At 31.8% G+C, this 26,937-nt stretch overlaps 1 protein-coding gene across 1 annotated transcript; it reads right to left on the reverse strand.

The window, feature by feature from the left end:
- Positions 1-4,887: 4,887 nt before the first annotated feature.
- Positions 4,888-20,578, reverse strand: LOC126771702 (integrator complex subunit 6). The gene is made up of 16 exons (XM_050491726.1): positions 20,321-20,578; positions 20,145-20,222; positions 19,477-19,716; positions 18,499-18,679; positions 16,557-16,765; positions 16,139-16,321; positions 14,948-15,100; positions 14,472-14,702; positions 13,777-13,971; positions 12,783-12,992; positions 11,979-12,179; positions 11,319-11,678; positions 10,901-11,003; positions 10,024-10,184; positions 7,899-8,025; positions 4,888-6,320 (listed from the first exon to the last, which is right to left on the reverse strand). The coding sequence occupies exons 1-16, from the start codon at positions 20,435-20,437 to the stop codon at positions 6,097-6,099; spliced, it is 2,973 nt and encodes a 990-aa protein (XP_050347683.1). The 5' UTR covers positions 20,438-20,578; the 3' UTR covers positions 4,888-6,096.
- Between the last annotated feature and the right edge of the window lie 6,359 nt (positions 20,579-26,937).

Below are 26,937 nucleotides of genomic sequence, written 5' to 3' on the forward strand. Positions count from 1 at the left end.
GACAATTAATTAATTACTCGTAACTGTTTTGCCGCGTTCGGTAGGAAAACTGGAAAGATTTATTATTTACACTTGACTTACACGAATTTATTATTGCTTATATATTACTAACATTTTCATATATCTGTAGTAGTGTTATAGTAATTAATAATATCAAAATAAATAATAGCTTAACTTTTATTTAAGTAAACAGTTTAGCTATTGTGCTGTCAACAGACTTTAGTGATATTTTTTTTGTAATCTATACTTTTGTTTAAAGCAAAGTGACTGATTGAACGCGCTTGTCACGAGATCTACCTGAAATAAATCAAATTTCGTTAAATCGTTAAACATGTCATCATCGGATACAAAAGTATGTGGAGAGAGCCATAAATAAATATATATTTACTGGTGGTAGGGCTTTGTGCAAGCTCGTCTGGGTAGGTACCACTCACTCATCAGATATTCAACCGCAAAACAGCAGTACTTGGTATTGTTGTGTTCCGCTTTGAAGGATGAGTGAGGCAGTGTAATTACAGACACAAGGGACATAACATCTTAGTTACCAAGTTTGGCGGGTCATTATCTTATAACGCTAATATTGGCGATGCCAATATTTACGGGTGGTGGTGATCACTTTCCTTTACGAATAGAAATAGTTCAGACTAATGGCTTTGCGTCATGTTTTCTGAGTCACGGGAATGTACTAAGTTCCAACGTCCAGACTCCGTGCTGTTAATGGTAATTTTCGTCAGAAAAGTCCAATTACTTTTTACTTGCCCAACCTTGGGTTTGCAGCCTTATACCGAACTACTCGAACTACGGCAGTCGTCAGTCAAGGTCTTAATAAAGAATATGGCTGACAACATTGAAATAATGTCGAATTCGTCAATGCAGTTAAGCTAAAAAATATAGTCTAATCTTATTATTTTTATTTAATTTTAAAAATGTATGTTACTATTGCACATGTTCTTATATATCTATTATGTCTTAAATTAAAAGCTTACGGGTTTACTGAATCACTTTTAGATTGGCTATCATCGTATTTAAAAAAAATCTGCATTCTTATAGTTTGGATTACGATGACGCAAAAAAAAAACATTTTGTTTAATTTTTGTTATTATCAAACTCGCGTTTGTCAAAATAACGGATCCATTTTGTAAATGTTGTCAGTATTTATGTTGAGATAGAAAAAAATATTGGAATGAAATCTTTCTATGTCTTATTTATATGAAAATGCCTTATACGACTGCAAACGATCCTTGTCCTTAATTAACTTCATAATTTGTTTCCATGTATTTTCCTTATTATACTAATTCATTATACATAGAAATAGATTATAGCTTAAGTTTGTATGGAATATTAATTTATATTTAGTTGAAGAATTTGATTAACACAATTACGATTATCTTACATTAAATAAAGTTTACATTAGATATTAATGGAAAATATAATCGGCATGGGAATATAACAGTTACAAATATATTTTTATAATCAAAATCATATGTGATATATCATAATTTACCAAGTGATAATTCATACATGAACTAGCAACATTGAGCGAATCGGAAGTGTAGTAAGTACGGGATGTGGGAAATTTTTTTTGACACATTGCGCGGAAAAAAATATGATTGAACGCTGTTCCCGGTATGTACCATATTATGATTGACATGCTTTAACTACAGTTTTCATACAAAAACTAAGCTGCAATCTAAAATCCGACATGCATAGATCTTGTTAAAAATTATTGCTATGTCAATCTCCCGATTTATTATTTGCACACTTAACTGCATATGTCTAAAGATTTTTAAAATGCTTAATTATCTATTTCGCACATATATTTAAGAGATTCTTATACATGAAATTAATATATGTATATATTAAAATAATTATATAGAAAAGTCTGTATTCTAAAATTGCAAAAACTAAACAATAACTATCGTTAAAATTTAAATTCTGTCTCGAATCGAAACCGTTTAAAATTAGTAGAATTGACCAAGTAGAACGTTTAGCTAAAGAAAAATACATTATTTCATTCGAACTATTAATATACTTACCTAAAATATATTATTTATATATTTATTTGTTTTAAAATTGAATGTTACCTGAGGAAAATTTAATTATTTCTAACTGACGTAGTCTACTCAACTGTAAACGTAATTGAGATTAAAACTTTTTGAGTAATTTCGAGTAATCTCAATTAAAACTAATTATACTTTTTTAACCAAATTATGATATTTAAACAAACATTTTATATACCTAACTACAAAAACTACGGAGGCGAAATATCGCAGTAATTCTTAACAGTCGATCGCCCGTCGAAACCTTGAAAAGCATTAATGAGTTTTTATAATTTGTCTCATGAGACGAAGGAGAGCAGTGAGAAATGCTTAAAACCATGAAGCAGCATAGTGGGATAAGCTCTAAAATCTTCTTTTTAAAAAATGCCTTTCCCCAGCCGAACCAATTATACTTAACCAATAATAACTTATATGAATAGCAACAAATTATTGAATTACGTTTTGTCTGTAATTATCGATGTAACCTATTTTTTTCTAATTTATTAGGTTAAATAATATCAATAGTACCTATTGCTTATTAAAGTGACTAAAATTGAATTAACGCAGCTTACAAAATAATTTTATTAATAACCATCGAATCTAGATTAATTCAAGACATACCTTAAAGCTGACTGTATTTCGTCTCTAATATCGGATTCTAGTTCTCAACTTGTATACTGATAGGTACCAAACCTAACTAAGTTTAATAAATAAACAGGGACAAAAAATATATAACTATTAAGACATAATAACGATAAAGATTAACATATTTATTTAAATCATTATAAATCTTTTCTTCCTATAATATAAAGTAGATTTAATATTTTGCTATTTTCGTTATTCGTTTTATTTCAATTTTTTTGTACTTTTTTCTTAAAAAAGCGTTCGAAAAGTAATGCCACAGATAGATACGTCACACATGTGTCAATCAGACCCTTTCAAAAATTAGTGTAGTAGGTACATTTTTAAATGAATTACATGCTAATTTACTTGATTTTTTAAAATGCTGTTACTACCGAAAATAAATACATAAGAAAAACACATTAGTAACAGTCTGTTGATTTTTTATCATAGTGTGTAACTTTCTACATTTATTAGCAACTGTTATTTTACGTTTTTTTTTTTTTTTTAAATATACTGATATAGAATGATTATTGTATTGAAATTATTGTATTGTATATTTCACAATCATACAAAAAAAAAATTAAATAAGAAATTTAAAAAATGATGCCGACTAATAATGAAATACTATAATGGATAAGTCAGAGTAAAATTATAAATTATTTAAGATAAAAAAAATACCCTGCTAACGTTGATTGATAAGAAGTTAAGTCTAATAATACTAAGTATTAATAATTTAATTAAGAATAGATATTACAATTTAAATACACAATGAAGCGAAACCATACAAAAAAATTATAATGGATGCCAGTCTGTGAAAATAGAATGCTTAATTAAAAAAAAAAACTACTAAATGAGCGAAAGAGAAAAGTATGTAAGAGATTTACTTTCTAATTTCTATATAATAGCTAGTAACGGTTTATTCTTAGAACTACTAAATTAAATATTGTTGATGAGCCTGTTCTTCGTTTTTTAGATAAAATGTTGCTCACTTCACAACTTTAATAAAAGATTGAACAAATTTTAAATAGAGCGAGACGCAATAATTATTACTAAAATATAAATTAGGTTGTTCAAATGCAATCAAGTTGTTATTGTTGCAATTGTTTTAAATAAGTGGTAAATTAAATTAGTGTTTATCAATCAATCTTCGAACGTTGCAGTCGATTACAAACGTTCGGTCACTATAACCAATTACCTCGAATGATCATGCAATCCTGGGTCGGCATAATAAAACCTTATATATATATGTATATAATAAATACCTTATAAACTGATTGTAACTTTGAAAAACACTAAATAGTTTTTTTTTCGTTTTTAAAATAAATTTCTATAACATAAATATAATAAAACACTTATTTGATCTTTGAAACACAAATAGTATATTTACCGTTTCAGTTCAGGGTCCGATAGAGTATCACGCTCGTTCGCCCTAATGACATAACATTTAGCATACTTGGTGCACGTTCAAATAGGCAATTGAGGTCGTAAAGGATACTTACATGACGCGATGTAAATAAAATGTAGGAAGCACAGTGAGATAAAAGTCATAATTTTAACAAATATTTACATAATTACATTATAATATTTCAGTATGAACGTAATTTTTAATACATCTAACCGAAATTAAAATAAGTTGTAATATTTATTAAGAGTAATCTGGTAAACATAACATCTGCATACAATAGGGTACGACAATAAAATTAACGAACTTTTACTTTTTAATCTGGTAGGTTAAGCTATACGATATAAAATGATTTTAAGGAAAAAACTTGAATTCTTCATAATACACGTCATGTGTTATTTAATATATGTATAATTATTTACGTCGTTTTGCAATATTCAAAATTTCAATTATAATATATAAAAAAATTGCACGAGTTGTTTTTCTTGCTCAACAGAGTAAAGCAAGAAATATTATAATGCAAAAGTTTGTGTGACCCGACAATACCGGCGCAGAATGAACGTCTCGACTTTCCGCAACATGAATGCTACTGAGAATTTCTTGATAAATATTGTATAAAATTTTTATTAGCAGAAGCAGGACAGCTCCTTCCAGCAAAAAAGTTTTGTTCAAAACCACCAATAGTATTTAAGAAAAAACATATACGTAATTTAAAATGATACATAACTATAATTTAAAAACTAAAAACATGATTATAAACCTTCTGGTATCAAGCGGAATATTTCATAGACAAGGATACTTTAATAATAATAAAACACAAAATAAAAAATCCAATAAGGATCATAATTTATTTATAAAATGATATATACACTTTACAATTGACCAAAGGACATTTAGCGGGACGGGGTATTCGTAGAATTCAATCCCAATGCATTCCATTTAAAATGATCAACTAGCAGTTCTTTAAAAAATAATTAACTATCAATTTATTTATAACAATAAATCTGCTAAATACTAGATCTTCATTTAAAATAATACTATAATATAGCATTGAGTAGGATTCTAGAATACTCGGTCACACTAAATATCGCATTCGATGATGCATAAAAGCATCCTAGATGTTTCTCATTGGTAATTATGATAAAATCTATTATTTACAAATACTATTTACACCCTCTGAACTCAATCTCACACAATCACTTATGTAAAACATGAAATTCTTAGAATTCATATTGCTTTACGATTTATTTCGAATACGAGTGAATAATTTTAAAAAAAAATGCCTACAACTGTGAAAATGAAATGCCCGCATCGTACTTTTGATGATCCGTTGTAGATACCACTAAAACTTATTGATACCAGTGGTCTCTATTAGTCATTAAAGATACGTAATAACGGCTTACTAATAAACATTGCTTAGCGGCGGCTGTTTAGTTAAGCACTGATTCTCTCTTTCTTTCATTATTGATTTGACATTCGAAAGAAGACAACATTGTTTAACAATATCTCGCTATACAACATTTATAAGTAATGGACTTGGTTGAATCAGTTACTTTCAATGCAAATTTAAATGCCTTTAAATCATTAACAGATTATAAATAATTAATGCCATGAGCGAAAAATGTCAATTTCATCGTTCAATAAAACCTTATTTCATTTAGAACTAATTTTTAACTAGTACTTTTATCACAACAACATGAATGCACTTTTCAAGTGTAAATATTTTTATTTATTATTGCATTCATGGCAAATTAGAATAAATCGTTTTAACATTTGAGTTAATTTTAAGTGAATAACGGCCTTGCATTTACATAGAAGTAATTTCACAGCCTTGACGAGGCGAATGTTTTACGACGAAAATTTCAAAATACAATCTAGGATGTAGACTTCGAAATGATATTTGGCAGTGCCTTATTCACATATATTTTATTTGATAACTATTACATTGAATAATAAAACACGGCATAACATCTATTGACAGTAAAGAAACATGTGACCGATTCGTTTCGAGTTCACTTATTCACAACACCACTAACTATGATTATTCGTATTTCCATACGTTGAATTAATCCTTTTCAAGTTAACTGAGGCACTGTTTCCGTTTTTTTCTAGTCCTGCTAAAAAGTCTTCTAGAAGTTGAGCGAGCGTTTTCCTTTTAAACCGTAACGACTCGCTTATAACGTCACGTATAACTTCTTTCTTCACATCGACACTTCCTTTTAATTGTTTTAAGTATTCGAACAGCTTCGTGAAATCTGAAACAAATGTAATATTTAAAAATTGATGCATTTATAAAAAATAAAAAAAATTGCAATATATTCATACTCGTAAATGCAAAAAAATTATCACTGCGAATCGCCTCGGGTGAATATGGTCAGTGACTTGTTAAGTATGAGCACCGAATTTAGAGCATTTAGTAGATTCGGACAAAATAGCCTGGGACAAACGGATCCACCGACGAGTGGTATTACAATAGTTCCGTTTTTTTCATATCATATACGATACACTATTAATACAAAATTTATTAAGACTAGAGTTTACAAAAGCTTATAGCTTTTAGACTTTTATCATCATAATATATACAACAGTGACAGCCTGTTAATGTTCCACTGCTGGACTAAGTCCTCTTCTCCCTTTTGAGAAGGTTTGGAGCTTATTCCACCACGCTGCTCCATTGCGGGCTGGTAGAATACATATGTGGCATAATTTCAATGAAATTAGACACATGCAGGTTTCCTCACGATGTTTTCCTTCACCGTCAAGCACGAGATGAATTATAAACACAAATCTATATTAATATTATAAATGCGAAAGTAACTGTCTGTTATCTTTTCACGGCTAATCTTGAACCCCAAGGAAAGACATAGGCTAGTTATTTACATAATACCTGGCGCCGGCCCCCTAACACGCGTCCTAAAGCTTGCAAAAACTAGATTAAAAATATATGACGTTGTTTTAAGGTGAGAAAAGCGATAACCTGTTACGTGTAATGAGTCAATAAACTCAACGGTTTTACACTAGTAATGTAAAGTCGGAAGTTAAATTTTTACAGTTTGAGCTATTTATCCTCTATTTATGCAGTATGTTAATTAGAACGATTAATAAGAAAAAAATATTCCTCAAAAACAGGAATTGCTATTATTCTTTTATATATATATCCAAGATGCTTTTGCACAAAGCTACTATTTAAATAAACCTTGTTCTTATCTACATTGACATACTTTACAGGACATTCTCACATTTAATAATAGTTTAGAAAACCATCACAACCCAAGTTCGGAACCGGTTTTACCACTTAAATATACTCAAACGCTTAATTTGTGTTTATAATTTTAAATATTAATAAAGAGGAAGGAAAACATCGTTAACCAGCTTGTTTCAAATGCTATTCTACCACACATATACCATTAAACCTGCAATGGCACAAAATGGAATTTGAAAAAAATTTGTCAGCCGATGGATTATCGTGTATTTATTTATAATTTGCTAAATAACAAAGTCGAGATGGCCCAGTAGTTAGAACGCGTGAATCTTAACCGATGATCGTGGGTTCACGCGTAAGCATAGCACCCGGGTAAGCATGACTGAATTCTCATATGCTTAATTTGTCTTTATAACTCATCTCGTGCTTGACGATGAAGGAAAACATCGTAAGGAAACATGTCTAATTTCACTGATATTCTGCCACATGTGTATTCCACCCGTCCGCATTGGAGCAACGTGGTGGAATAAGCTCCAACCCTTCTCCTAAAAAAAGGAGAGGAGGCCCTAGCCCAGCAGTGGGACATTCACAGACTGTTACTTACTGTAAGTAACAAATGCAAAAAACTTACCTTTTCCAGGCCTTCGGACAGCTCGATAGACCTCGGAACGAACTTCGAGATTATGTTTCTTTATCTCAGCTAGCTCTTTACGGGAAGGCTGAGGCGGCAGTATGATAGGCGGCTCCTGTCTCTCGCTCTGTAAACATTTATACGCCCATTAATTACTGAATATTAACTATTAGTAGAACTATGTAAGGTGAATTTAGGATCCACTGAGTCACCAATATTGTGAAGTTAAAGTTTACACCGATAGCTTATTGTTTTTAAAAATAGTTAACACACATTTGAAAAGAAAGATACTATACAATATTTTTGAATATTTTCTGGAATCTCATAAAAATATTCATAGTTTACTCGTTCCATATTATTTTGCAGCCAATTCAAATGACAATTGTCAAGATGAACGATTTTGAACTTGATTTTAGATGACATCACTGGTCTAGATCTAAAATAGTAAACTCCAGAGGAAATCCATGGTCCTATAAAGCCTAACATTAACAGGATCAGAATTATTCAGTACTCAATTACAACTTACAAGGTATGAAGAGTATGGTTCCATACTTAATAGTCTAATAGCAAATGTATTACATACTCAGCCGGGGCATTACATCATTAATAAAAAATAAATGTAGGTCAATGAATAACAAAAAAAAAATTGTTTAAAGATATCGCGACACTGATTTATTGAAATCAATTTAAGTCGAACACTATTTAAAACAGGAAACAAGCTATTCCAGTAATTAATAGGCCTATATCTTTACTTCCGTCATTAAATAAAATATCTTGTGAATTATCTAAAGCACTAAATTGTGTGTCATATAAAACATTTTTATATAAACTTAAGCATTACGGTATTATAGGAAGAGCTCTTAATAATATCGCTTCATACATATATCCCATTCCAATAGAACACAGGAGTAAAGATAAAAACCTACGATTTACACATTCCATAGGATTTGCAGATAGATATTCTACCGCAAAACAGCAATACTTGATATTGTTGTGTTCCGGTTTGAAGGGTGAGTGAGCCAGTGTAATTACAGGCACAAGGGACATAAAATCTTAGTTCCCAAGGTTGGTGGCGCATTGGATATGTAAGCGATGGTTGACATTTCTTACAATGCCAATGTCTAAGAGCGTTGGTGACCACTTACCATCAGGTGGCCCATATGCTCGTCCGCCTTCCTATTCTATAAAAAAAAAAAAAAAGATCTGCAGTATTATGTACTACAACAAGTTTACAATAAATATATTTATGAGACAACACTTGTATTCACTTTAATTTTACTTCCAAAGTTCCGATAACAACAATCCATAATGAATACCATACATTATTCAAGATCTCGACCAATGATATTGCATCAATTCAATGTCAAAAAATGCCTTTAGTCCTCTTGTGGTTGAAATAGAACTTTAAGTCAATGAATTCAACATGTTTTTATATAGATAGTCTTTTGCTATTTGGTTTTGAATGCAAAAAAAAAACTAAACCAAAAACTTTTTGTAGTACATCATTTAGCAGAGATGGAAGATGTAAATCTAAAGTTTGTTTATATTTACTTCTTCTGTCATTGAAATATTTATTATTTCATATGTTAGTATTATCAAATAAAAAATATTATGATTCGCTTCGGCAATTTATGGACATTTGATCATCAAACGAAAATTATTCCTGGGTTGGTGATATAAAAGACTAGCCATTTAGAAAGTTGATATAGAGATAGGATTTATAAAAAAAAAATTATACACAAAACCTGCATGTTCTACATGAAATTCTGCCAAAATGCCTTTTGTGATGTGATGACACATTTAACTTGGTGCTAAAACTTTGTGCAAGCTAAAGGTACCACCCAATCATCAGATATTCTACTGCAAAACAGCAATACTTAGCATTGTTGTGTTGAAGTGAAAAGTTGAAGTGAGCCAGTTTAACTAAAGGCATAATTGACATAATATCTTAGTCCCCGAGATTAGTCGCGCATTGGCGACGTAAGGGATGGATATTTTTTTTTACAATGGCAATATCAATGGGCGGCGGTGACAATTTACCATCAGGTGGCCCATTCGCTCGGCCGTCAACCTTTTTTATATAAAAAAAACAAGTACACTGGAGCGTCGATATGGAGTGGCTCACCTTCCGTTTCCGCTTCCTCGCGCGCGATATGAAGTTGTTCTCGGCCGCGATGCCCTGTATGATGGCGTTGATCTGCAGCTCCTGCGAGTCGTGCGGCACCGCGGCCTCGGCCGGCGGCGACGGCGAGCGCGACAACTTGCTGCCCATCGTCGTATACGCGTCTGGAATGGTCGAATGCGACAAGTAAACAATGTTGTCTTCTCGTGGTCGAGACTAACTTGTTCTATTCATTTTTATATTTATAAAAAACTTTATTTGGTATGTAAATAAATATTCTTTGGTTTGTTAGTTATATCACACAGAAATATATGTATATAAATATTAACACAGCAAATTATTTAAATAATTCGGATGATATTATTACTAATTAGATGCTACCCAGCTGATTGGAATGGAAAAGGACTCTTCGAGAAATACTAGTAAACCTCTGAAATATAGTAATACATTAATTTAGCCCATTTAGACGATTCATATACATTACATATTGTAATAAGTGACACTAAAACTAAAAACTTGTGAATTATACTTGTTGCTGTTTTAAGACACATACATCGAGCATAATCGTACCTTATTTTGTTTTTTATTTTTAAGGCACACATATCTTTTCACACTGTTTCAATGTGCCATAGATTTAAGAAAAAATACAAGTATCAGAATTGTGTGAAAATGCACAAAACGAGAGGATGTGATATTAAAAAACTGAGTTTATGTAATTAAGTTAAAATCTTTGTGTATATGTAATTAAGTTATTGTAAAAGAAAATTATCAGCGCACTACATATTTTATGTGTTCATGCCATATTATTAGAGGTTAGGCTTGTTATGTGTATCATAGCCTAAACCATCGAGACTTATAACACATTTTTGAATTTATTTACCTCCATTAAGAAACGGTTTGATAACGGGCGGCAGGTTAGTGGGTGCAGCGGGCTGCGGGGACAACGGCGGTGACGGACCTTCTGTTTCCACATTTGGAGGTTCCTGAAAAATGGTTTACAATTTATAACTCCACGAGTATCAAACAAGTACCAATACTATTAAATAAGTTAATGTTTAAATTTCGTAATTTATTCTTAATACATTGTTTTTTACGATTGTATTACGAAGAGAAGCGATTAATCCATTTATATTTAAACAAAGTCTACTACCTACGAATTTATCGTTTATAGTGGCAGATCTATGTTGTATTCAGGATTTTAATTATTGGATTGTTATGTAGGCTTTTCATAATCATCAAAACGTGTCACGCTGAAAACGCTCTAATATACACATTTTGAAATAGTCTGGGTAGTATACCTCGGGCGGTCGGCCGGACGGCAAGTCGGTCGGCACGGGCGCTAGCGGCGATGACGGGCGGCGCGCACTGACGGGCGACAATGGAGACAGCGGCGACAGCGGAGACAGCGGGGACAGCGCGGCGGGCGGCGCGGCGGGCGGCGCGGCGGGCGCGGGCGGCGCGGCGGGCGGCGGCGGCGGCGGCGGCGACGCGGGCGCGGACGGCCGGCGCGCCACCACGTGCTGCGGCAGCGGGCCCGCCTTGCGCTTGGGCGGCGCGGCGCGAGGGCTCTCGGAGCCTCGCTTGCCACCGACGCCCCCGCCGCCGCTGTTTCGTACCGCTCCCATCGGATCTATGTCCGCTTCGTCGACCATCATTCTCTGCAAAGAAATGTTTTTGTAAATTAAGGGTACTTTTTTTCTTTTAATAGTACGTTATTATATAGTTTCATATTAATCATTGGATTAAAAATATACTAAGAGATTAATTTCATTGCTCATAGACAAATTTTAATAAATTATGGTTTTATAATTACTAATAAAATATTCAACATTAATTTAAGTATATATACATAGCAGGAATTTTTTTTTACTATAATTTGTCTCTAAAGTTAGATTTTGATTTATTATATTGTAGAATAATTTGTGTTTTTTAAATATTTTCTTTTTATTTAACCCTACCTTATCGATCTTAAACGGGTTGCCGAACATGTGCTGCCGGACAGGTTGCGACTCGATCTCTCGCAGCTGAGGAGTCATCCTCTTGAGGTACTCCTGGTAGTTACCCATCTGCGCGACCGGCATCGAGTGCACGCTGTCCTCGTCCACGAGCCGCGTGTGCGCGAGCGATGGCTGCAAGAAGTTCGCGCGCATTCGGACCACCTGAAAAAACGTCATGATTTATTCATAAATTATGAACAAAAGAAATTTTGTAATTACACATAAACCAATTAATTCGCAATTAAAATTTAGAGTAGTTATCTTAACTTAAACCAAAACAAAGTTTTGGATCCTCAGTATAAGGCCCCAATTTCAATGTCACATTGTCCTGTGCTTTTTACATGAATATAAGATGAATGATTACAAATTAGTAAATCCGAAATTACTTCCCATATTTAAAAAAAATGTTTAATTGATTGTACAACATGTTTGACACAAGATAATACATACTGTGCCTTTATTTATACTAGCCTATGTCTTAGTTTCACCCATGTTAAGTTTTGATGTGTATGAGTCGTTAGTGGGAACTTTCTCAGTAAACAAAGAACAACAAACTGTGTAATGCAGAATTCTTTTTTTCAAATGGGCCTTGTAGTTTTTAGAGATTAATACGATAAATTCTTCTGTTTTATCATAATATGTATCAGAGGCAGAAATTTTCGAATTATTGGAATTCGTCAGAAAGGCCAATTTGGCCATACATCTCGATCATACATTTTTTTTTAAAGAAACTTTATTCTAATGAAATAGTCATAACTAAATTACCTGATCTAATAAATCCCGTCGCTGTATATCAAATGGATTTCTGTATGTGTGCGTTTGAGTCTTATGTCTGCCACGTGACAAGCCAACGACGAATCCGCCGAACTCGTTCAGCTGATCCCTTAGAGCGGTGAACTTGTCTTGCAAACAAGGATGAGTTGTAAGATCCTTCTTGAGAGAAGATCGAGGCATAACTCTGATGCTTTCTGCTACCTGTAATATGATATTTTTTATCATCATTACCTAAATTGTTACACTAACAGTATAAGAGAAATAATTTGGCCTGTCTAATGTCAAGGAGAGTTCCCTTGGGACACTTCTCTGGGGAGATATATATTTTTACTTTAACCTTATTACCATTTACCAATGAGTAGTTATGATGCCTATTCCAACCAAAATATAAAAAACAATTTGACAAATTTGACATTGAATTGTGTCGATGACGCAGAAAAAATGTCAATTTCCATGTCAACGAAGTTGGTCATCTTTCGTAATTCGTAATTAAGATTAAAGTGGAATAGTATTGTATTATAAATAAAGATATATTAAACAAGAACAGCTTATAGTGCTTAATATAGCAAAGCTATCAGCAAGTGCATGGAAAATGTAAATAAAGCTTGTTTATCTTAACTCCTATAATTGGAATAGGATATAGATTTCTTCATTAGTTTTCCATTGCACTCTATTCTATTATGCCGGAATACACAATGCTATAGAAAAATGTTTTTACACACACGTTTTTAGTTACATAAAGTGTAAGGTAAAATTCCAAATACTTTGACTAACCTTAATTTACTTTATATATGGAGTAAATTATTATATTTAATAATTTAATTTATTTGTAATACAGTACAGTAGCTTATACTGTGGTTTTAAAACATAAGATAAATACAAGTTTTTTTTTAAATATTTTAAGGATAAAATATTTAAAAAAAAACTGCCAACAAAATGCCATTTTCACTATATATTTATAATGCTATTTAATCACAATTTTTACCTTTTGGTTATTCCCACTGGAAGCTTTATTAATAACATCAGCACACAGCTTTTCAAACTCTATCTTTGCCTGGTTTTTCAGTCTTTTTAAATAGTTAAGCACGGAGAAGCTCAGTGAATTGTCTTGAGTATCAGGAATCAAACTCTGGACCAATGGTGTGGAAGCACCCATTTTTGTTAAGGCTCGACGAAGTGGCTAGAAATTTTAAATATCTTTTAAAATCGTTTTCAATCTTATTTATATATATTTCGTATACATTCAATGATTGCTACATTTTCGATTTATGATTTTTATTGACAGGAACTGAAAAGCATTCACACATTTTGAAAAGAATATACTCACAGTTGGATGAACCAGCAAAAGAACCATTAATTTTTTTACATTTCTTATTCCTTTACAATTTTCAATATAATTTAATAGCTAGGAAGTGATACTTTTATTCCCAAAAAAAACTATAAAGTCAATAATCAAATAATAATCGTATGCACACAAATAGCACCTTATATTTTTATAAAAAAAAGTAATGGCGAGTTTGGATGCCTTTGGGATTTTATTTCATTGTCTCAAAAAGTTGACTCTCTATGACTCTTTGCCAAGTATAAATAATTTTAATTCAAAATCACATCCTAATACACCAAAAACTCCATAAAAAAATTTATATTTTTCGAACTCATTTATATAAGAATTGTTAATACCGTTACATAATAAGATGGCATCCGATCCAAATATTGTTGAAAAGCCAACTTCCATTCAGGAGTGGGCTTGCATCGATGCACTTTGAAGAGGTCATCGAGAAGTGGTAAGAGCACTGGGTAGTTGTATGGTAACACAAACAAGTTGACACATGTAAGATTTGTAGATGCTTTTAAATAGCCAAATGGATGACTAACTTCAGAATTCTTGCAACCACTGTTCGCTACAAATACCTGAAATAAACAAATATTATATACACTTTATTAATATAATACCTTATCCAATATATAAAATTTAATAAAGTTTCTCATTACTATATAAGGAATGTACTCTGGTGACATTTTCTAATTGTAAAACCATTTAACTAAAAAAATATTATAAAAAAAGACAATAGATTAATATAAATAATGCTATGCTTATTGAATTTGAGTTACGTTTGTATGTAATTCTATGTCTGTAATCATTATTAGATATGTACCTGCCAGCAAGTTGTCGGTTGTTTCCTTGCCAGTATGAACTGAGTTAATGGACTAGGTTCAAGTTCGTATTTATCGAAAGGCAGATTATCTATAACCATTGGCTCTTGTGATGAACATGTGAATTTCACAACAGGGTGTGCAGATCTTGGAGGCTGTAATGTAAAATATATATTTTGAATCCTCAAAATTAAAATTAGTGTATTTATCCTAAAAGTTTTAAATTTATAATACTGGGCTAAGTAGATCCAGCATTACAGAACACGTGAATCATAAGGAACAGCTTCAAATACGGACCCGTTTAAACAAGCTAAATTTATGTTTGTAAATCAACTTAATTATATCAATGTATTCAGTGTTATAAGTAATCATTGCTAGGATATCTACACAGTTCATATAAAATTTTACCAACCCATAATGGAATAGCAATATAAGCTCAAAACAGTCATTATGGAAATGATCGTAAAAAAGAATACATTGAATAATAAAAAGTTACACAACATTATGGACTAAATTGACATATGACAGGTTAAGGTGGACAGTTGTGTGAACACCTCGAAAGTACTGAAAATAAAATAGGTAATCAAAGATTTAAGTGAGGATACTTTAAAAAAGAAAGTATACTAAATACTAAAATAAAACAATACACTTCAGTTTCAAAAAATCTTCAAAATAAGTTACTACCTACAAAGTTTTTACATAATTATAAGAATGCACAATTACTACAGAAGCTATTTGCATTACAAATATATGTTAATTTCAGACATCTCTTATAAAAGTAAAGTGTAGCTAGTAGAATTGTTGAATTTAAAAAATAATTAGGATTATTTATTTTGTAAAAGTACCTCAAATAAAATAGGTTCGATTCTATCTATATATTTTTTTATTTAAATTTTCGTAAGAATTTTTGTGATTGTGCTCTCATTTTTTTTTTATTTACGGATATTTTATATGTATAAAACAAATATTTTTGAATGAAAAGGGTTCTTTTAAACCGTCTAATGTAATGAAATATTGCTAGACATTTAAATGTATGCAATCTAAATAATGTGCAAGTATTAGATAAAGAATATTTTTATTATAATCATTGAAGAATCCACAAGTTACTAAAATGCGCATAATTTTTTTATATATACAAATGCAAGCACTTTGTTTTAAATATAAAAACATTAAAAAATTTTTGGTCTACTTACCAGTGTAGGAGCACTTGGGTCAGGTCGAAAGGATTCCGGTATGGGCCAGAAACCAACAGCGAAGCCTTTTTGTGACACAGTCCGTGGAACATAGATGAGACGACGGCAGGAGTGCCAGGCTTGGGGAGCACTGGAGGCTTGATTTGGTGCCAATCCGGTTTGATAAGCACCGCCATTCCAACGCTGAAATTATAAAAATAAATTGATTCACTACATCCCATTCATGGCCTACTGCTAGGCAGACAAGAGCATTTTCAGGCAAATAACTAGAATTCAAATAAGCCCATTTATTTTTGTACAATAAACAATTTTTAATTATAAACAGTGTGTTGTTCTTTTAAGAATACCACAACACAAACAACACAAATGAACAAGTTTATAAATTAAAAAAATCAGGATGAACATTAATTACACATACCCCATTCCGATCACAATCAGTATCCATTTCCTTTTCAGTGTCTGGGTTCAACTCATCACCTTCACCCTCCCTGTTGTTGCCTCCATCAATAGGTGGTGGATCGGGACCAATCTTCTCAAAGTTGATAACAACTCCACTCTGCACTTTTTGGACCAGACTGTCAATGCACTGCATTAGCATACGATGTGAAGTAATGCAATAGGAACGACCTGAAAATATGCATTTATTTATTTTCATTAAAAGGGTTATGTAAACTGATACATTTTACACATATATATATTAAAATATTAAGAACAAGTTTCGGGCTAAGACAAACTTATAAACATATTGAAAATAAGTAAACAAATACAAATATGGACAACAAAAATTAATACACCAACCAGTGTACTCTTCTCAGGTCTAAGTATTTTCTTTTCCATACCAGTACTGACTTTCAATAGATAATATAGCAGCTTTGACATTGTATATGGATGAATGGAGTTTTATAAAGTTAATTTAAAGCATTACAAATTTTGTTAATGTATATAGAATTATTATATTATTTTACTGGTGGTAAAGCTTTGTGCAAGCTCGTCTGGGTAGGAACCACCCACTCATCAGATATTCCACCGCAAAACAGCAGTACTTGTTATTGTTGTGTTCCGGTTTGAAGGGTGAGAAGCCAGTGTAATTACAGGCACAAGGGACATAAAATTCCCAAGGTTGGTGGCGCATTGGCTATATAAACGATGGTTGACATTTCTTTTAATGCCAATGTCTAAGGGCGTTTGGTGACCACTTACCATCAAGTGGCCTACATGCTCGTCCGCCTTCCTATTCTATAAAAAAAAAGAAAGTATAATAATAGCCATTTATATAAATCTTAATAAAGTGTAAGCACTTACATACAATCTCAAAATGTAGTTAACAGAAATTTATTATAATAACCTAATATACTAAGAAGATTATTATATAGAATACAAACTTTACTATCATAAAACTTTAATATCATAAATGTAAATTATGCATATATAATTTCTGTACTCAGTTTTAAGATCTTGTAATTAAAAATTAATATGTCGCAAATATTTTCAATGTAAGGTTTACTCAAAAAACTTGATAAACTGGTTTTCTTAGGTCACCCTTGCTTATAAGAACATATGTTGATAAAAAGGAACAAATGCACTGCTTATATGGATTTAGACAATGTTAAATAAAGTGTAATGGAAAAGTTTTTTTTGAGTGAAAGATTGAAAAATCAAAATGAAAATTGGGTTTAACAATTTCTTAATTATTTTTTGGCAGATATACGGTTTTTTTTATTCATTTCAATATGATAGCCACATGGACAAATCGACTAATGAAACTGCCAACCCCGAGAGTGTAAGAGATATTAATCATTCCATACCAACCAAGTATGGGAACTAATATTTTGTCTCTTGAGACTGTAATGGCCCATCCATCCTTTAAGCCTGAACATAGTAATACATATTTAAGTATTATTTTAGTTGCTGTTATTTGGTTAAAGTACTATTAAGAAGACCTATCTTGATGAGTCGAAGTGCAAAAGGTATTATGATAAAGACTTATTATTATGATATTTTGTTACTGGCGTACAATGTAAACTGGCAATGAAAACATTAAACAAAATTACTAAAAAAAAACTATATTTAAGAAGTATTATTTTTAAATTCATGTGAATAAACAAAAAGCTTATGTGTAAGGACAAGTTTTATATTTCAATATGACCTTACTTTATAACTCTATTTTCACCAACTTAACATAAGTAAAAATGTTTATAAAAAAACCATATTCTTTACAATAAAGATACTACTCAAAACTGAATTTGTTATCAAAAAGATTATAATTAAAAATTTAATTGCTTTCTTTTTATTTAGTCTAAAAGCATCATCATATGAGTATAATCATTCTTTCACCTTATATTATGATAAAAACAACTCACCGCCAGTAACTTCACACATGGCATCTATAGGTGAAGAGTCTGATGGTACAAGACCAGTATCCCTTTCTACAGCCGGTGTGCCAGCCAGTCTAAGCACCAGTGAAAAAAGTCTTTGGTCCCATCTGAATGGTTCCCTTGTCAACTCCGAACCAGGAATAGGACAATTCATTGGTAAATTAAACTGTGGAAAACAAATAAAACACTCTGTTAATATTTACATACATACAAAATAATTATTTTAATCGAAAATTCGAATTCATATAATATACAAAAGTATATAATGGATTAAATATTTCTGATAATATGTATGTTTTAATTTCTTTTTAAGAAAAATTTGTTATTTTACATATATATTACATATGATATATATGTTGCTGTACAGGTAAAATATAAATAAGTTCTTAGAAACTTAAACAGCACTAAAACACAAGTCACAAAACGAAAATGTAGCAATCATTGAATTTTATACATACATTTGAAACACAACTAGTTCTTACTTGACAAGTGACGAAATCGAACTTCTGATAAGATACGAGTTTTAGTTCATATTTACTTTATAAGACAAACTTTTGGTAACAACAGTTGATAATCTCAACAAATAGTCCCAAAATGTTTTGTTTATATTAGGTTTACAAACGCGCATCAATTTAAACAAAAGATCGAATCTTGTACAACTTTGATTAAATTAAAGAAGTATTTATAATTTACAACCATCACAAGTTAAATGAAAAAAAAACATTAAAAAAACTTATAACACACCTTTTGATTCAATTTAAACAACAACAAATTGTTTTAATTTATTGATCATGCTTTCTTATACTAGTAATTATTAATTAAAATATCTATTTTAGAATAGATTTCGAACATGCCGCTAACAAAAATATAATCTTATAGGAATTATACAAGAACATTTGAATTATGAAATGTAGATGTTAGGTATATAAGGATTTTGAATAAAAATTGATAAAAAACACTTACTTCTTCTTGTATGCCAGCATTGCTTGAAAGTTTTCCTCCATCAGTAATTACAACTATAACGGAAGGTTCGAGATAAAAAGGACATCGTCCTTGACCGTAAGTATCTATACCAGTCTGCATTCGATTGATATTAAGCACATCAAATGCATGCTTTAATGCAGCACCCATCGTCGTCAACCCAAGGCACTGCAGGTTCTTTAATTCATTGATAAATGTTGCTAAATTCTCTTTCCAACCGGCCTACAAATATTAAGAAAATACTCAAATGTAAATATGATTCGTAGCCGTAATTTTAGCCTAATTTTGTTATACCGATAGATTTGAACATTATCAAACACAACGAAGCCACAATCGCATTCCTATAAACACTCATCCTTTCATATTTCCCACCAATTCGCCATTTCGTTATATATGTATCTCGACCAATGAGCGCACGACGAGAGCGCAGTCGCGAGCGATATCGCAAAGGCAGCAACGGCAGCGGTTCGTCCTGTTTACGTCGTGTTTTATATTTCAGTAAATTTCGTACTTTTAACGTATGTTCATGTACTGGATTACAGCTCACAGTGCAAATTATAAACACTAAATAGAAAATGCAGAACTATGATTTTCTATGCATAAAACCATTAAAATATCCCCGTAAAACGTGTTCACTATGATATACTAACCTTGATGTTCGCGGGTGGCTCTTCGAAAGTTAGAAGCATATACCTATCGCCTCTGCTTTCGGGAGATCGCTGACGAACCTAGGACATAATATTAATAAGTTCCACACACTTTGCACGCGATAAACAAATCGATCACAGAATGAGGCGGTTTGAGGAGTCGATGACACTGCACGTACCTTTACGAACGTTTCCACAGCGCCCTTGGCTACATCGAGCAACGTTGGGCGTCCGCCCAAATAAGCTCTTTGATTCATAGAAGCTGATGTGTCTATTAAAAAGACTATGATAGTCATCGTGAAAAATTTCCTAAATATCCTTCTAAATACATTAAAATATGCGCACGCTATTATGAACAAGAACAAAAATGGCTGCTACATTGTACGCAGACTCGCTGAGAGGCGACCGTCCGACAGCCGCTTCGACGAGCAGCTGAACAAGCTACGCCACGAAGACTCCAAAAGTACCACGTGACCTAATCATACATTCGGTTATTCTCGGCCTCCAATAGAAAAACGCTCGGCAAAGATCGTAACTGGCATTTATGTTGCCATTTTATAATCTCAACTTTCTCTACTTGTTTGACAAATAGCAATAACTTGCAAAATATCTACATATTATAAAGTATTTTGTATTAATATTTATTTTATTTCTTATAATTTGAATAAATAATTCGAAATAACATTATTCGATCTAGAAAAATCCATTTGTGATGTATTTTTTATCCAATTTGAAACAAATTAATGAAATGGATTTTAAAATACTTTAGTATATACACTCATGAATATGTTACACGTGATATAACTACATAACAGCTTATTTAATTTTGAGCCGAATTTGCTGTAAGAGTTTGATAAACTCAATTTTACTTGGAAAATTTATGTTATGGCAACATTGAATTAAGGGAAAAGGACATTTTATAGGCGTTTAAAAGAACGATTCTTATCTTACTTGATAAACTAATAGGTTTATATGTTTAAATAATTATTTTTTATTTGTCGATTCCCAAAAAACGTCACATTTCGAAATATTAATATAGCTTTGTTGCTAAATTATGCTTCGTCTAAAAAAGCGGCAAATTCGAAAAAAATAAATGACATCATTGTCAGTTGGATGCGAAGCGTTAACATTTTAATATAGCCCATGATTATTATCTACAAAAACCTTTTAATATGTACCTATTACTCCTAATACCATTTTGTATTATTCTATCTTCAAGAGTTCTCATGAATAGAGTCTCATGAATGGGATAATCTGTAAAAAGAAAGTGAAGTAAAGAAAGTAAACTAATTTTAATAATGTTTAATATGTTTCTTATTATTACATAATTATTTGTTTATACTTTATGAGTTTTGGTTGTCATGTTTTATACAATTCATGAAATTACTTTCCATGTAAATGTTAAGGTTGATCTTAATGGGTCCGAATATAGTTTGGTCAGTATAGCTTGGAACCAGAAACGAACCTGCGCCATTAGCTAAGCTAAAGTTGAACTATAGCGGCCCAAATCACATTCCTAGTTGTATTCAGTAACGAACGGCCTCACTAATAAACATTGTATATCGGGTGAATATTTACACAGTGCTTCTCTCTTTCTATCATCATTCTCTTCACATTCGAAAGAGGAAGACAAAGTATTGTGTAACTACACAACCGCTATACATCGTGAGGTATTTTTAAGGGTAAGGCTCTAGGATTTTTTAATGTTATTTTTATATTATTGTGTAAAAAATATATATTCAGACTAGCTAGATTGACATCATTTGTTTTATATACGATTTTTTTGTGTGTCGTGAAACTATAACTATATTCATATCAAATTATTTTTTGTCCAAATACGGAAAAAACTTACCGAATAATAATTTTTCAAGTAAATATGAAAATAATATTTAAAAAAAAAATGAAGCTTCTGTGTTTCGGATCATAAGTTTAGTATATTAAATTTAATAGTTGCTCGTTCATCATGACCGTAAATGCAATAATAATAAGTATTATACATATGCAATATTCTAATCTTCAAGAGATGACGTCATTCTGAAATGAGTCCATCTGTGCTTTATAATAATTAAGGCTATTAAGATCTAAGTATATAGGTAATAATATTATAATTATTGTTTTTGTCTTTTTAATTAAATATATCTTATATATATATATATATATAAGATATATCATTGATGTCAATGTCATTGGTATCGTAATCGTAGTAGGCAATATGAATTTCATCGATATCGACATTAGTGAAAGCTAAAGTCATAATCAGCGACATCGACATTTTTCATCGTAATTGTCAAAGTCATTGTCATCGATATCCTAATAAGCAATATGAATATGATTGACATCGACATTAGTAACAACTGAAGTCATAATCAGCGACATCGACATTAACATCGTAATAATCAAAGTCATAGTCATCGATATCATAATAGGCAATATCAATGACAGCGACATGGACATCGTAATAGCAAAGTCATCGTCAGCGACATCGACATCGATATCGTAATAGTCAAAGTCATAGTCATCGTCATCGACATTGACATCGTAAATGTCAAAGTCATCGTCATCGATATCGTAATAAACAATATGAACATCATTGACATCGACATTAGTAACAGCCAAAGTCATAATCAGCGACAATGACATCGTAACTGTCAAAGTCATCGTCATCGATATCGTAATAAACAATATGAACATCATTGACATCGACATTAGTAACAGCCAAAGTCATAATCAGCGACAATGACATCGTAACTGTCAAAGTCATCGTCATCGATATCTTAATAAGCAATATGAATGTCATTAACATCGACATTAGTAACAGCCAAAGTTATAATCAGCGACATTGACATCGTAACTGTCAAAGTCATCGTCATCGATGTCGTAATAAGCAATATGAATGTCATTGACATCGACATTAGTAATAGCCAAAGTCATAATCAGCGACATCGACATTGACGTCGTAACTGTCAAAGTCATCGTCATCGATGTCGTAATAAGCAATATGAATGTCATTGACATCAACATTAGTAAAAGCTAAAGTCATAATCAGCGACATCGACATTGTCATCGTAACTGTCAAAGTCATCGTCATCGATATCGCAATAAGCAATATGAATGTCATTGACATCGACATTAGTAATAGCCAAAGTTATAATCAGCGACATCAACATTGTCATCGTAACTGTCAAAGTCATCGTCATCGATATCCTAATAAGCAATATGAATATGATTGACATCGACATTAGTAACCGCTGAAGTCATAATCAGTGACATCGACATTGATATCGTAATAATCAAAGTCATAGTCATCGATATCGTAATAGGCAATATCAATGACAGCGACATGGACATCGTAATAGCAAAGTCATCGTCAGCGACATCGACATCGACATCGATATCGTAATAGTCAAAGTCATAGTCATCGTCATCGACATTGACATCGTAAATGTCGAAGTCATCGTCATCGATATCGTAATAAACAATATGAATATCATTGACATCGACATTAGTAACAGCCAAAGTCATAATCAGCGACATCGACATTGACATCGTAACTGTCAAAGTCATCGTCATCGATGTCGTAATTAATAATTTGAATGTCATTGACATCGACATTAGTAAAAGCCAAAGTCATAATGAGCGACATCGACATTGTCATCGTAACTGTCAAAGTCATCGTCATCGATATCGTAATAAGCAATATGAATATCATTGACATCGACATTAGTAACAGCCAAAGTCATAATCAGCGACATCGACATTGACATCGTAACTGTCAAAGTCATCGTCATCGATATCGTAATAAGCAATATGAATATCATTGACATCGACATTAGTAACAGCCAAAGTCATAATCAGCGACATCGACATCGACGATAAATAGTTTTATAATAAATATTGATTATATGTATTAATATAAATTCCTCTTTAAATTATTCGAATCTGACCTTTCTTTTAGAAGTTAGGACTGATATAATAAAGCAAAAAGTAAGAAAAATGCCGCGGTGTGAGCGAACCACAAATTTCGGCAGCGAATCGTACGACGCTTAGTCTAATTATTTACCTACACTTTTTATTATTTGTAACAATAGTATAATAACATATATTTTATCTATTAATACCATTGTAACTTTTTACAAATTGAGCAGCCGCGGTGCTCTTTCGAACTTTGGACATTAATCTATTATATACTCAATTTAAATTAATAACTTAGAAGTTACAGCAAAATTAAAATATGATTGTGGTGCGGTGCGGCTGTGAAGTAGCCGGCGCAAAGATTTTGTATGTTCCATTCGTATGTACCATTCACATATTTTACCGCTAAAGAACAATATTTATTCTGTTCTGGTTTGAAGGGCGAATGAGCCAGTGTAACTACAGGCACAACTACATTTTAGTAACCAAGGTCGGTGGCGCATTGGCGATAGAAGGGATGGATAATATTTTTTTTTATAGTGCCAATGTCTATGAGTGGTGGTGAAATATTGTAATAAAAAACAAAAAAATAACGGGCCTCCATTTTCAAGAGGTCTGTCTCATAATGTGGGACGAATGTACGATGAGCCACTCTCTCATAGAAGCTAAATATAATAATAAACAGAACCTAATAATAAATAACCATATGAAAAAATAAACAGGGCGTGTGCTTTACTTATATATATTATTATATGCCGATTTTGGCCACGGCGGCCAATCTCAAGACAGATTAGCCAATTGCGTAGAACATAGTAATGTGCACAAGTATGTGCGTAAACATAAGTGCACTCTCCCTATTCCCTAACTCTCCTAATCCAATGGGACGGTGATCCGACATGACCCGAAAGAATTCAGGCGCAAGACCAACAGCACCCTTCCAACTTCCTGACTCCGGGTTGCTACTAAAATTGTTTGACATATAAACCCAATAACTTTGTATTGGTCCGACCTGGGATATGAAGCCAGGACGTTGAGGTCTGCAGCCTTATATCTAGCCACTAGACCAACGAGGCAGTCACTTAGCACTTTACTGTATGGGCGAATAGATCGATTGGCGAAGTTTTATGCCTGATTAAAAAATACACGGAATAAAATCCTTATTTTACCCGTTACGAATTGGGGGCGGGCAGCTATAATATATATTTATAACATTTAAATAGTAACAATAATTTTCATTTCTCGTAAAAAATATTTAATATTATTTACCAATTATTATTTATGTAATTTCAATAAAATAAATTCGACTGATTCTTGATCTTAAGAATTACATCATCAATTAAAGTACATAATAGTATACTAGAATAAATCTAGTGGCTTTATACTAGTATGTTATGTACGGACTTAGAATTGGTAAAGTTAAGTTATTACCTACCCCATGATATATTTTAAATATGAATAAATACGAATTACTTTGAGCGATAGCGATCAATCCGCCTGTTCTATGGAGGTATTTACTTAATACATATTTCCCAACGCACTACCGGCTTTTTATGTGCTTATTTAAATATATAATAAATAAATACGTAAAATCATTTAAAAACTAACAGAATAAACATGTCTAAACTAAAAATGTCGAATCGAAATTGCAAAATACCAGCCGCAATATGTATTCACAGAAATCGCTCAATATTTATAGGTTATTTATTGATTATTTCATAATATAAATAATAGCATAGAAAGTTACCCTATCCTTAAATTTTCTCTTATATTTTTAAGCATAAAATGGTGTCTTAGCTATTTTGTAAATTTATTCAGTTGCGTACTTCTCTAAAGATATAGACTATAGACGTTTTGGTGATTTACAATTCTTGTATACAAAGTGTTATTGTATCTGTTACGGTTTTGTAGAGTTCGCCTGGAAAGTGTGCGCAATAAAAAAAAAACACTCAATCTACTTAGTTTATTTTTATTTAAAGAAGTATCAATATAATATATTTTTATCTATCCTGAAATTTATTAAGTTTTGATACGTAATGCTTAATATGTAAAAAAAAACAAAACACTTAATTATCAATGTAGTATGACGAGATCTATACAATAAAACTAAATATTAATCTTTTTATTTTATAATCTGAGGACATAATAAAATTCAAGAAAGAGACTTCCGCCTCAAACTAGCGCCTAATGCGCTTGCGATCTATGTTGGTGCTAGAAGGACTTGAAATAAATCGATTTCATGATCTTATATTTTACCTATCGCGACTACAACAATAATTGTCATATTTTAACCAATTTACGCAAAATTTTAATGAATTATAAGTCACTCGGTTTATTGGTGAAAACTTTAGGAACATCTCTGTTCGATAGTTTTTGAGTTCGTGACACGGCGTGAGGACTTTATAGTACCTTTTAATGATTTCGCCATGTAAGTCTGTTTTCTGTCACAATCGATAATTTTATATCTTTATTGAATTGTAAATACATAAATTATGATTAAAGGAAAACTTACGTCTATGGGTTAATAGCTTATGTAATAAATTATTGAAAACATAAATGAAAATATTTAAAATATACCGTAACCGTAACCGTAACAGCCTGTGAATGTCCCACTGCTGGGCTAAAGGCCTCCTCTCCTCTTTTTGAGGAGAAGGTTTGGAGCTTATTCCACCACGCTGCTCCAATGCGGGTTGGTAGAATTCACATGTGGCAGAATTTCAGTGAAATTAGACACATGCAGGTTTCCTCACGATGTTTTCCTTCACCGTAAAGCACGAGATGAATTATAATCACAAATTAAGCACATGAAAATTCATTTAAAAAAAATTCATTAAAAAAAAACCGAGATGGGCTTTTTTTTTTAAATATTATAATATATAATAAATAT

Source organism: Nymphalis io, chromosome 1 (genome assembly GCF_905147045.1).
Source record: "Nymphalis io chromosome 1, ilAglIoxx1.1, whole genome shotgun sequence".
Taxonomy (NCBI): Eukaryota; Metazoa; Arthropoda; class Insecta; order Lepidoptera; family Nymphalidae; genus Nymphalis; species Nymphalis io.

Excerpts from the sequence above, each read along its gene's own strand:
- LOC126771702 (XM_050491726.1), bottom strand. The coding sequence starts at position 20,437 with ATGACTATCATAGTCTTTTTAATAGACACATCAGCTTCTATGAATCAA. Across the intron at positions 16,322-16,556 it reads CTGATTGTGATCGGAATGGG|CGTTGGAATGGCGGTGCTTA; the intron begins GTATGTGTAATT and ends TTATAATTTCAG. Across the intron at positions 10,185-10,900 it reads CAAACCGTTTCTTAATGGAG|ACGCGTATACGACGATGGGC; the intron begins GTAAATAAATTC and ends CGACCATTCCAG.